Raw genomic sequence first — 12,893 nt, forward strand, 5'->3', positions numbered from 1 at the left:
AATTATTAATCCCTTAAATCCCCTAAAGCAACAGTCGAAAAAACAAAACAACTTTTCACTCAAGAAGAAGAGCGATGGGAAGAGTCAAGCACGTGGTTAGAAGCTGCCGAGGAATGCAGCAGTTACTCCTACACATGTAAGATATCAAGGTGACAGCAGTTCTTCTCCCTTTGGAAAATACTGGCCCTGATCCTCCTCTCTCCTGCAACACTTTACACCAGTGTAAACCCTCGGGGGCCGGTTCCCAGTTACTCCATTTTGACCATGGGGCAGGAACAGAGGACTGGGGGGGTCTCCGCCATCTTTACACTCCCTATATTCTGAGACCATGCAGGGACCTGCCTGGTGCCCAGTGAAAGTTAGAGCACCCTCAGAGTTGCTCCAAGTTATGTTCCACTTCTCACAGCCCCTTGTGGCCGCAACTCCCATGCTGGCTCAGAAACCAGACTGCAAAAAGTTTGTAATTTAAAACACTCTCATGAGTTTGGGGGCTCAACTCCGGCTCCCTGAACGCCTCTGGCCGACTGTAGTGAAATGTCCCTGTTGCTTCTGGAACCCAGACACTGGAGCATCACACTGGCATGTAACACTAACCAGACACTGAACCCGACAGAAAGAGATGCTGACATCAACATCGACTCCTTAAGCTCGGTGCACAGCCTTAGGAAACCATGTAAACGGGTCCAAGGAAATGCGCTCTCTGATTGCTGTGTAAGGCCCAGATCCTCAGCAGCCCCTGCGACACACAGATCTCACTGCAGGACTGGGGCCGGCTCCACACTGGCACTGCCAGCTCTTCCTCCCTCTCTTAAAGCACAACTTGTTTTAATCAGACAGTCTCTTTTTAGATATGCATTATACAGTACACAGAAATATCCCTCCTGACCCGCAGAGCATCAGAAACAGGCAGCACTGAGTTCTTAGGAATATTAAGTAAAGAAGTAATGTAGTAATTTGAGTGTGAAGAAAAACTTGAATTTACTCAAAGCTAAGATATATTTGCGTGTAGAGACAATATTTGGCTTTATGTAGCACTTTTCATGTCCTAGCAAAGGAATGAGACAGCAGTAGTGGAGCGACTGCCTAGCTGAAAGCAGCAGCCTTTCCATGCTCAGTCGTCGCTCTCACGCAGCCTCGGATGTTAGACCTGTTTTCCGAGCTCTCCATTGTGTGTGAACAGGACCCAAAAGGAGGGACTCCACAAGACATAAGAACGGCCACACTGCGTCAGACCAAAGGTCCATCTAGCCCTACTGTCTTCCAACAGTGGCCAGTGCCAGGTGCCCCAGAGGGAATTAACAGAACAGGGAATCATCAAGTGATCCATCCCATCGCCCATTCCCAGCTCCTGGCAAACAGAGGCTAGGGACACCATCCCTGCCCATCCTAGCTAATAGCCATTGATAGGCCTATCCTCCATCAATTTATCTAATTCTTTTTTGAACCCAGTTATACTTTTGGCCTTCACAACATCCTCTGGCAAAGAGTTCCACAGGTTGCCTGTGCGTTGTGTGAAAAAATACTTCCTTTTATTAATTTTTCAACCTGCTGCCTATTAATTTCATTTGGTGATCCCTACTTCTTGTGTTATGTGAAGGAATAAATAAAAACTTCCTTATTCACTTTCTCCACACCACTCATGATTTTATAGATCCCTATCATATCCCCCTTAGTCTGTTTTCCAAGCTGACCACTACCAATTTTTTAAATCTTTCCTCATGTGGAAGCTGTTCCATCCCCCTACTCATTTTAATTGCCCTTCTCACTTCACACAAGGGAAGGGGGAGCTTGAATTGATGTGTGTGGGGCGGGGGGTCTTGTCATGAACACACACAAACTTTCCTACAACCTCGGCTTTGTGGCTCCGCATCTCCATCATTGATAATTACAACAGCAAACAACGACACCAACAGAAGGCTCATAACATTGGGTCTAAAATAAATGAAGTCCTCTGTATGAGGTACAGATGAGAAATACGGCAGCTGCTGCTTTACAAGGAGGTGTGAAGCCACAACAAGGAGGTCACTTCCTCACTCTTGGCAAACAACTAGATTTTAAAGTGCCACCCAAACATTCACAAGAGAGCGGTCCAGATGACAAGCTGTTATAAGCCACAGGGAAAGAGAACGGCTTTTTCTGCTCATTGCAGTTTTAGGCCAAGGAACAAAGTTTCTATGAACAGAAGCCATCAGCTGGGCTGAAATGCCAGGTTCAGGTGTCAGGATGAGGAGCCACCTCTTTCAGTTTACAGTAAAACACGTTAATATTTCTTCTCTATTAAAACACACACATCTAAGGGGTTACACTCGCCGTGCACTCTGCAAGGACTGGAATGAATGTTAGTCAATCCGGTACATTTTGATCCTAACCATCAACCTTTGGAAATTATTGATCATACAATCAAGATAAATATTTGCACCTACAGAGAGCCCAGGAGAGTGGAGGCATGCTACCTTGTGGGGCAATGTTTGAACCCACTTTAAATACACCTAAAACTTTTCACAAATCTCTATTGAAAAGAACCAAAAATATTCCCAGAGCAGTGATGCAAGGTGGCAGGGCCTTTCCCGGACTTGGCCTGAGCACTCAGCAAATGGAACAGCTTTAAAGAGAAGGAAATGACGAACCCTTCCTGACATCAACAACACTGTGACCTGGAATCACAACACACTGCATCGAAGAGGGCAAAGCAGCTCAGTGCTGCATGAGACAGGGCATCAAACACCACGGGGCTCTTCACGGAGGCCAAAGTCCCACAGCAGCAAGCTGGTGTTAACGAATAGATGCAGAGAGAAAAGAAAGGGGAGCTGCAGCAGCAGAGAACTAACATGGGATGTAAGAAGGTGTAAAATATAGCACTACTGGCAACCCCAATCCTTCAAAAATGGTGAGTCAGGCCTCAAAAAACAGGAGGTTGACTTAAGAATCATGAAATTTTTATAAAAATCACAAACACTCGGTTCCCGGCTTCTGAGCCCTCAGGGCACACTCCGGTCACCTTTACAGACCTCTCTGCCAGCACAAGGGGTAGAAGCTTATTTTATTGTTTTAATGAGAGCAGAGATCAGTTCTCACCTAGTCACTTGACTCGCGGAGCTGGGGCTTTAAGGAAGAGATTGAATACCAGGAGTTGGCACTGCTTAAGCACATTCCCCGGACTCTCTCACCCCCATTAATTGATTTTCCTAGACATCCAATTCCTGGGACCCTTTGGCAGGTAAGTTATACCCTGTGGGAGCCTCAGTGGGGCATAACGGTTCACCAGGCCGCAGGATTCAAAATGAATATAGTGTCAGGGACGCTCAAATAAATCAACTCCAGTCGACTGGCTCCCGGTTCTACTGCACATCCAGCCTCCGCAGATTAGAAGAGCTGCTCAGACATCTCGCTTTCAGTGCAAGCATGTCAGTGCAAACGCAAGAATCCCGCTGCACGATGACCTGCAGAACCTGCCAAAAACGAGACTAAAATCCCGCAGCCCTCTATGGAACCGCATCGAGACCCTCACACCCAACTTCGATGCTGAGGCTCAATGGAGAGTCACATGGAGCATTTCGACCGCTCAAAACCAACAGCTCGTTGTTGACCCTGCCAAGGACCCACCGGGTTTTATGTCGGAAAGACGGATGAAGATTGAATGGCAGCAGGACAGCCCCTGGGAGATGTGGACAAACCCTCTTTAAATGGAAAATGAGGCAAACACCTGCATGTGACTGTAGTCACCAGGCACAAACCACAGAGCACAACATATCTGAGTGTCCCCTTCATTCTTTTGCCGGGGGTGTGAAGGACATTCACCAGCTCACTGCTGCGGCAACGTGCTAGCTAGCAAACTCAGGTGTAAATTTGGAGTTGTTGCTACGTCTCAAGCCGTAGGAAAGAAGACAACGGAAGGCTCCAGGAGGGCTGCCTCACCAACCACACCCCTGGGTCTGAGCTGCAATTCCAGGGCAGAGTGCAGCTCCACTTCTCAGCAGGAACCCCTGCAGTGATGAGTGCTCACCCGCTCCTCCGCCTTCTCTCACGCCCTGGCTTAGCAGCACACCGGAGTTACAGACCTTGGACGACATGCTTTTCAGAGACAGCCCCGCCCGTTGCACGCAGCAGGTAGTGCTCCCTGCTTGCACAGCTCTAGGAGCCTTGGGATGCCGCTGTATGTGGTGGAGGAGGAAGCGGATTTGTGGCTCCCTGACCCAGGACTGCTCCGGCTGCCTTGGCTCCCCCAAGTTGGGCGGCATGGAAGCATGTTAGCACTATGGCCATGCCCCCATCACACCCCTGCACTGGAGTCATCCCCAGCTGTTCACTCCAGTTGGCTGGTACCTTTGCACTGCTGGAGTGACCATGCGGCCAAGACAGGAGCCAGGATCAGGCTCTGGATTTGTAACAGCTCAGCTGCTCCTGCTGCCTGTCTGCCACTCACAGGAGAATCCCTCCCCATTCCGTGCCAGGGAGCTGTTCCTACGCCTGTCCTGCTCGGAGGCACAGGGTCAGCCCCAGAGCTGCAGGGTGTGTGGGGCAGCTGGTGTCCTGCTGCCCAATTTGATTTGTAAACTGCTCGATCGGTGCCTTGGGTTGATATAGCTTCTGTACACCTTCGCTTTCTGAGAGACCCCTGCCCAGGAGAGCTGTGCCTAGACACGCTAACAGAGCCACTCCCAGGAGGGAGCATGCTCAGACACACAGAGAGAAGGAAGGATCAAAGTGTGAAAGCTAAATCTTCTGAGCCACCTGGTCAGGCCTTATGGCCAACACTGGTGTTTCCAGTTCCAAGAACTCATGTCTTCCACAGGTTCAAAGAGCCCTTGGGAAGAGCCCCGATTCTCTAGTTTGCCAGGCAGGGTAAGAAAACAAAGCTGTTGTGTATCTAGAGAAAACAACCAATGAACCTACTTAAATATGCAATTTAGAAATTAACCCATCTTAGTGGGCTGGGTTACCGGGCGTGGTAAAATACAGCAAAACGGGGCAAACTTTACACAGCCTCCCCCATCTGCATGGAACGGCCAGAGAAGGGGAGGAATGGGGTTTGAGCATTGGCCTGCTAAACCCAGGGTTGTGAGTTCAATCCTTGAGGGGGCCACTTGGGGATCTGGGGCAAAATCAGTACTTGGTCCTGCTAGTGAAGGCAGGGGGCTGGACTCGATGACCTTTCAAGGTCCCTTCCAGTTCTAGGAGATGGGATATCTCCATTAATTATTATTATTTATTTATTATTACCCTGCTGGCAGACAGAAGTCCAAACCCCTCTCTTTCTGCAGTATCCCCATACACTCCTGTGGAAATCCCCAGGCCATAGCAAATTCTAACTTCAGGCATGCAGCAGGAGCAGCTGAACTGTTAAAAAAAAATTAAACTACACAAATACCCCATTGCCCTTTAAACACCCTAAGAAAAGTGAAAATCCAGAGAATGTTCTATAAGTAGCTTTTCCCTAAATACAAAATGGTGAGTCAGCTGCCTGGCTTTGTCCCTGCTCACGGCCCCATTTCCATAAGCTAGCCAACAACAGCTTCCCCAGCTTGCTTTTCTTTTTTTGGACTATTAGCCTGGGAACTTTTAGCTGTGCAGGCCAATACGCCCTTGTATGTAAGAGTTGAATGACCGACAGCATTCCTGAGAATATTTAATGTGCACCCTTGAGGGACAGCCTAAAACAGTAACTCTTCAGTGTCAGGGGCAGTTATTAATGAAAGGTCAAAGCCAGTAGGGAGCCATCCTTACATCCATAAGAGTATCCCAATTGTCGCTGCACTCTCCTCCTTCCCTCTGGTCAAACAGACCATCTGCTTCAAGGCATTCTGGGGGCACTTTATACTTGCTGATTGGAATCTCCAACATAACGAATTACATTGTTTAAAATGGGCCTTCAAAGTCATTGCAATTGAGCTATATTGACCGTAACTAACTCCACAGACATGACAAAAATAAGGGGAATAAGGAACCTACACACACATGCAACTCCAAGACAGCTGGCCAGGCCTGTCTGGGATAGTCAGATGTTCTGTTCAAATTAATTGGTGTTGTGGTGAAAACATCCAGCAGGACACATCAGCAGTTCCAACCACAGCGAAAAGATGATCCATGTCTCCTAAAAATATTCACCTCACAGTCATTCTAACCACTGATGAAAGCACCCTGTGGTGACTTCATTTCTAGCAATTCCTGTTCTCCCGGGCAGGCATGTATAGAATGTAAGTGTGCTCACAATCAGTGACACTGCTCTGATTGGTGTTTCTAGTCCTTAACAGCCCCTGTACAGTTTGCGTGTGCAAACAGACACTTTTTTTGGTTGACTTATATTAAACAAAATACTGCCCCTGTTGCCCCAATAATGAGAACCAAATATTTGCTAATGTGTAAATAATTAACCACAACAAAAGGAACTCACTCAGCTGTCCTGTGAAACACCTTAGGGTATCCAAAAAGAAATGTAAGCAAAGCTTAGTGCAGATGTGGTCATGGCCCCTGTACTAAGAGTACAACATTTACAGGGGAAAGGAGAAACATAGCAGAGTTGGTCCATAGCCTCCAGTAATTTAGCACCCTGTCTCTGGACAGTTACTGGGGCCTCATGGAAAGCTGAGCTACCCAGTTCAGTACTCTCCACCCCTCTTATTGCAAGGACTAGCCCTGGCTCGGTCTAGCCACCCAACGAGGCAGGCCAGCATCCTGCACTTCCTCCACAGAGACCTGGGTTCTTCATCACCTGGAGTCTCTGTGACATGTCCTGGCCTGTGCTAACCGGGGGTTAGACTAGATGGGGGCGGGGGGTAGGGAGGGAGACCACAAACTTTTTGGGCCGAGGGCTACATCTGGGTGGGGAAATTGTATGCAGGGCCGGGGCAGGGGATTGGGGTGCGGGAGGGAGTGCAGGGTGTGGGAGGGGGTGCGGTGTGCAGGAAGGGGCTCAGGGCAAGGGATTGGGGCAGAGGAGGGGTGCGGGGTGTATAAGGGGGCTCAGGGAAGGGGGTTGGGGTGCAGGAGGGGTGCGGAGTGCAGGAGGGGGCTCAGGGCAGGGGTGCGGACTGTGGCAGAGGGCTCAGGGCAGGGGGTTGGGGTGCAGGAGGGGTGCAGGGTGTACGAGGGGTCTCAGGGCAGGGAGTTGGGGTGCAAGGTGCAGGCAGGGGGCTTAGGGCAGGGAGTTAGGGGGCGGGGTGCAGGCTCCGGCCTGGCGCCACTTACCTAAAGCAGCTCTGGGGTGGCAGCGGAGGGCACCGGGGTGAGGGCAGGCTCTCTGCCTGCCTGCCCTGTCCCCGCGCCGCTCCAGGAAGCGCTGCGGCCCCTGCGAGGGGGAGGGGGGGGGGGCGCGGAGGGCTCTGCGTGCGCTGCCCTTGCTGTGCCTCCAGGTACCTCCCCCGAAGCTCTCATTGGCCGCGGTTCCCCATTCCCAGCCAATGGGAGCTGCGGGGGGTAGGGTGGGTGGGGGGGCGGTGCCTGGAGGCAAGGGCAACGCACACGGAGCCCTCTGCCCCCCCGCCTGGGGGCCGCTTCTGAGAGCGGCGCCAGGCCCGCGGCGCCACGGGGGGCAATCTCATGGGCCGAATCCAAAGCCCTGAGGGGCCGGATCCGGAGGCGCTGATCCTGGGCCCCAGCCCCGGAGCTGCCGCGGGGAGAGGGAGCTGGGGCCCAGGTCTCTCCCTGCCGTAGCCCTGGGGCAGCCTGCACCCCAAGCCCTTCATCCCCGGCCCCCACCCCCAGCCGGAGCCCTGACCTCCCTGCCCCCCAACACTCTGCTCCAGCCCTGAGCCCCCACCACATGAATTTATGCTATGTGCACCAATATGGAGGTGATGTGTCACACAGAGTCATGTCACACCTCACCTCCATATTGGTGCACATAACAAAATTCATTCCGCACATGGGTGGGAAAATTGGAGGGAACACTGATGACGAGAGGTCCCTTCTTCTGCAAGGGACCACTGGGAAGGAAGGCATCACTGGGGGAGAGGAGGGTGGAAGAATCTGCTCCTTATTAATGTAAGAACATGAGAAAAAAATCTGAAACAGCCTCCGAGTGGCTGCTGAACAGAATGTCTATCCCCAGGAGCTGCTCGAACATCAGAGAGGTGCCCAGGCTATGTACGTCCAGCAGAATGCACAAGTCCTGCCATACACACAGCGCCAGGAACAGCTCTACTCAGCGGAAGCAGAATACATCAGGAGGATGCAGCACTACCTAGAGAAGTGTGGGAAGCCATCAGCCAAGGACTCATCTGCATAGCCTGAGGAATTGTTAACTTAATGCACAGAACACTGGCAAGCCCAGGGAGAGTTCAACAAATCCCACGGGTTGTGGCAGAGCGGGGGAGGCGAAGGAAGGGCTGAAAGAAGGGACATAGCATCCCTATTACAACCTCTGCCTCCTGGCTTCTCTCTGGCCTCAGGGATGTCAATGAACAGAAAAGATGGCTCAGGCAATTCCAGAGCTAGTGAAAAGCCAGTGCTCTCGGGCTATGGGAACGGTACCCTGGTGCAGCATCTGAATTAGGTGTAAGCCAGGCACCGGAACAGGGTCTGAACCTGGTTAGCTATGCGAGACATTCATGGGAATTTTTAATCTCCTGAAACAAAAATCCCTTTATTTCTAAAACCTCCTGCAATAGGAACGGAGGATGGGCCCTGCCTGGATTGCCCAGAAAGCAATGATGAATTGACGGCAATATTTATTTGCAAGAGCTGAACTCAGACAGACGTAGATTAAGAAATCTGCCCAAAGCCTTAGATGGAGAGGGTGGAACAGGACTCATTTGTTTAAAGTTTCACTCAGTGCTTTCCCATCAATGCCAGCTCCCAGGCTGTGCTTCCTCTGCCCCCAATGCTGCTCCTGCAAGGTCTGGATTCTAGATGCAGCCCGTGCTGCCGTGCCTCACCCCCCCCCCCCCCCACACACTGTATACACACAGGGGGGAAGGGCCGGTAGATCTGTGGGCAAATGTATCATTCTCGACTTTATACGCTTTAGAAGTGTCCACTTTACACAGCAGATTGGTCCAAGGACTCTCCATCGCCCCGAGCACACCTGCTAGCAGACCAGCTCTAGCCATCTGCAGATCCCACAGCCAGTGAACGTGGCGGAAGGGAGCCCAGCTCCAGAGCTGGGGCATTTTAATACAGTATTTTGAAAAGCTAGCACGATTAGTATTAATGTCAGACCTTTTTAGGGCTGGGAACCTGACACAGAACTCTCCTCTTTCACTAGTGTACTGTGAGAGACAGACAGAGAGAGCAGTCTCTGGAAGGAACTTCATTCAGACCACGTAGTGCAGTGCCCAGGGGACACCCAGAGACAGGGAAGGTGGGAATGCCCCCAGCTCAGCAGTAGGGCATCAATACAGTGCATCGATCCTCAGGACCCAGCAACAAGACTGCACTAGCAAGGATAACAGCCCCAGAATGACAGAGGGACGGGTCCGTGCGCCTGGCTGCACGAGTCAGTAGAAGGAGGGAAGGAAATTGGAAGGCAATGTTCAGTGCATCACCCTGAGCACCACGGACGTACGGCACCCCATCCCAGCATTGCGCCATCTTCCCAAAGCCATGATAGGCAAGCTGGAATCTCCAGAGAGAAAGCTGCCTCCAGCAGCAGACAGGTGATTTGAAATAGACCCACCCCCCAGCTCTTCAAGTCCCCCACCAAAAGTGCAAGGACACTATGAAAACTGCCCCAACGCCCTGCTAGAACGCACGAACCACAGATATGGCTCCAAGTACGTCATCGGCAGCAGAGTCGTTCAGTGATTTCGGACCCTTCGCTGGCAGCAGAGGAGAGAATAAGAACGTAAGAGCGGCCACACTGGGTCAGACCAATGGTCCATCTAACCCAGTATCCTGCCTTCCGACAGTGGCCAATGCCAGGTGCTGGATGGATTCCACTCCTCTCCTGCCCTCTGACCCAAAGCTAGAGGGGTTGTGGGGCTGGGCAGAGAGAGGGGGAGGAGTCACTTGCCCCCTGGCAACTGCCATTCCCCTCCTTCAGCACAGGCCTTGCCAGCAGTGTGGTCTGGGCACCTGGGCTAGCAGGACTGGCCACAAGCCAGACCCAAGCTGCCAGAACTCTAAAGAGAGCGGCCCCAGACTGTCCCATTCGTCCCCCTGCGTAGACACACCAATGGAAGGAGAGGGCAGGGGACAGTTTGATGGAAGTCACTGCTTTACCCCCACAAAACCACAAAGTTGGCAAAGCAAGTACAGATTTAGCTTAAGATTACCTGGGGAAGAAACAGAAAAATTGGTAAGAAACATTACCCCTGTGATATTACCTGCAGACACATTTACAAACACACAAGAATACCCAGCATCCTCTGCAGGGAGAGAGTCACATGATATTGGGAGGCGCCCCTCTTTCAAATGAATCCAGCACAGATCTCTCACGGCCTCACAGAACCCCCAGCACGGTGGGGGCGTTATCGGAATAGAAGCATTGCACCCGGGGACCAGCAGCAAGCAGAAAAACCATTCCAGGTAGCGGTGGCACCGAGATGTCAGAAGCCCCTCCCACTCATGCAAAGCAGCCCGAATTTCCACGTCACTGCCATGATGGAAATAATTCGGTAATCTGAAATGCCTTATGCCCAGGTTGTTGCAATATGGCAGATCGGCTGGGAAGGGCAAGCAGCGACCCGCTGTAAGTGTCAATCCAGGAAAGAAGGAAGCAAACCCTGCGCTACCATTGTTATAAAGTTGCATAGTGTAGGTTAGTAAATCAAACTCAAGAGATTCAGAATTATTGGCAGAAAAAAATTCCACAGAATTAGTTGCATTCATATTAGAAACAGCATCAGTATGGTTCCTATTTAAATCAGCCACTGCCATCCCAAAATGCATTATGGAAGGGTCAGTGCTTTGCACTGATTGGCTGCTGTTATTTTTAAGGCTGCGACGGGTACTATTCCCATACGAGACCGATTGGTTTGAATGTGCAATATAATGGGATAGCCAGTTGTCTAAAGAACCTGCCAGCTGGGCTGGAATCCCGGCATGCACGCTGATATCGGTCTGCAGCTCCCACCAGTCCGGAACACTTGCGGTCGGTGAAACTCCTCCTCTCTTTTCTGAGGCCACTCCCCCGCCAGCCCTTGCTTGTGGGAGGGCAGCACCTTCCTGATCCTCTGCAAAGAGGTATTCCTGGGAAGCCCCCATCTCACCACGGGCACCTCCACCTGGTGAAAACGAGAAAGAAGCACTACCTGGAAGAGCCGCTGCAGGCTTCTGTAAGAGCGCCTGAGTCCTGTTCCAGGCAGGCGGAGGCCCTGTTGGCATGGGAAGTGAAGCCTCTGGCTGCCCGGTCCCGAGCAGGCTGTGGCCATCCCCTGTCAAGTTGGCAGTCATGTTCCCACGGCCAGCCAGCCCCGTTGCAGAGCTTACAGCAGCCAGGCTGGTGTGAGGGGTTGTCAGAGGAGCAGCGGCTGTGGGCTCCCCTGTGTTCCCGGTCCTCTGGTTGGTCCTCTCATCCCACAGGTGGACCAGGCTCCTGATGCCCTCTGCTACGTCCAGGATCTCAGCCCCCACCCCCGCAATGTTCTCCTCTTTGCCCTGGGGCATGGCAGGTGGTACCAGAGCGGGGACAGCGGTGTCCATGGCTGTTGCCTGCCTCGTGACGGAGAGTGTGCTCCATACTCGGTCCCCTGGCTGTGCGGTCGCTGGCCCAGCAGCCTGTGTCGTGGTGGCCACAGGAGAGGTAAGCAGTTCCGCCGTCTGTCCCTCCGTAGCGGGGCTCTCTGTGGGGGGCAGGGTCGTTACCTTGGGGTTTTTTGGGCTCCCCCAGAGCCAGCCAAAAAACTGTGCCTCCGCCAAGGAGCAGCAGCAGGTTAGCAAGAGCAGGAGACACAGACGCTGCTCAACTGGAGCCATGAAAAATACAGTTCCAGGAAAAGTGTCCTGCAGCAGACGCTCACATTGATCTGTCCTCTGCAGCTCCTCGAAGCATGCACAAAAACGCAGGGAGGCGTGGCTAGCCAGAGCCCCTGCCAAGCCCTGCTCCCAACCAGCCAGCCTCTCCTATTCCACGCCCTCCTTCCCCGACAGGGCAATGCTCCCTCTGGGAACCTGGGGCTGGCTTCTGAGCACACCTGGAGTTTTATCCTTTGCCCAAACCCTTCTGCAGCTCCTCCCTGGGAGCCAGCAGCACTGCACCCTTGTTCCACACTCCGGAGAAGCATTCTGCCATTTATTGCTCAGCCACACCACTAGCCATGGACCTTTAACTCCTTCTTGCCCACAGCTTAGCATGTCCAGAGACGTCTGCCCCTTCCTGGCCGCATGCTTGTGTTTTAGTAGCTGTTCTCCTGTAATTAGACGTGAGAAAAACTCCGGAGCATGCAGGCTGCTTGTCAGACATGCAGAGGGAGCAGGCATTGGAGCTGTGGCAAAGAATTCACAACCTTCATTTTGTCAGGCCAAGTGGTTTATGACAGTGCTGCTGTCAGAGAAAGCAGAGCGATGATTTGCAGTCAGTCACTTCACCCCCTGGGCTTCATCTCTCCTCACACAGCCCAGCTGGCAGCCTCCCCACTCCTTTCCTTCCTCTCCCTCTCATGAGCCTGGCTTCTACAGCAGGTATTTGCTCTTGTAACTGTGGGGATGAGGCATTTCCTGGGTTTCCTTCTCCCCTCAGCTCGGCGGGGCAGCTGCACCTGACGGGGTCGGCCCAGAGACTGGGTGAACTGGGCTGGACACAAGTGCCTTCACATACTAGCTCCACATGCTGCCTTTTTGACAGGAATGTCATGCTGAGGAACACCACATTGGTGAGAACGGGTAACAAACCATGCAGAGCAACGCATGCATGAAACGGTCATTCCACATTTCCTCTGCAAGTTCTTCTATATCATTGCAGCAGCCTAAGCAATCCCCCTCGCCCACGCAATTCCCTGGCTAAGCAACAGCCAAAG

General features: G+C 52.2%; 1 protein-coding gene across 1 annotated transcript in view; it reads right to left on the reverse strand.

Moving 5' to 3' along the window:
• COL18A1 (collagen type XVIII alpha 1 chain) overlaps positions 1-11,853 on the reverse strand; it is a 105,588-nt gene extending 93,735 nt beyond the window's left edge. Inside the window, exon 1 of the mRNA XM_065413419.1 lies at positions 10,263-11,853. Coding sequence (XP_065269491.1) covers positions 10,263-11,853 — 1,591 coding nt within the window. The remainder of the gene's footprint in view (positions 1-10,262) is intronic.
• Positions 11,854-12,893: the final 1,040 nt, after the last annotated feature.

Source organism: Emys orbicularis, chromosome 11, assembly GCF_028017835.1.
Source record: "Emys orbicularis isolate rEmyOrb1 chromosome 11, rEmyOrb1.hap1, whole genome shotgun sequence".
Classification (NCBI taxonomy): Eukaryota; Metazoa; Chordata; order Testudines; family Emydidae; genus Emys; species Emys orbicularis.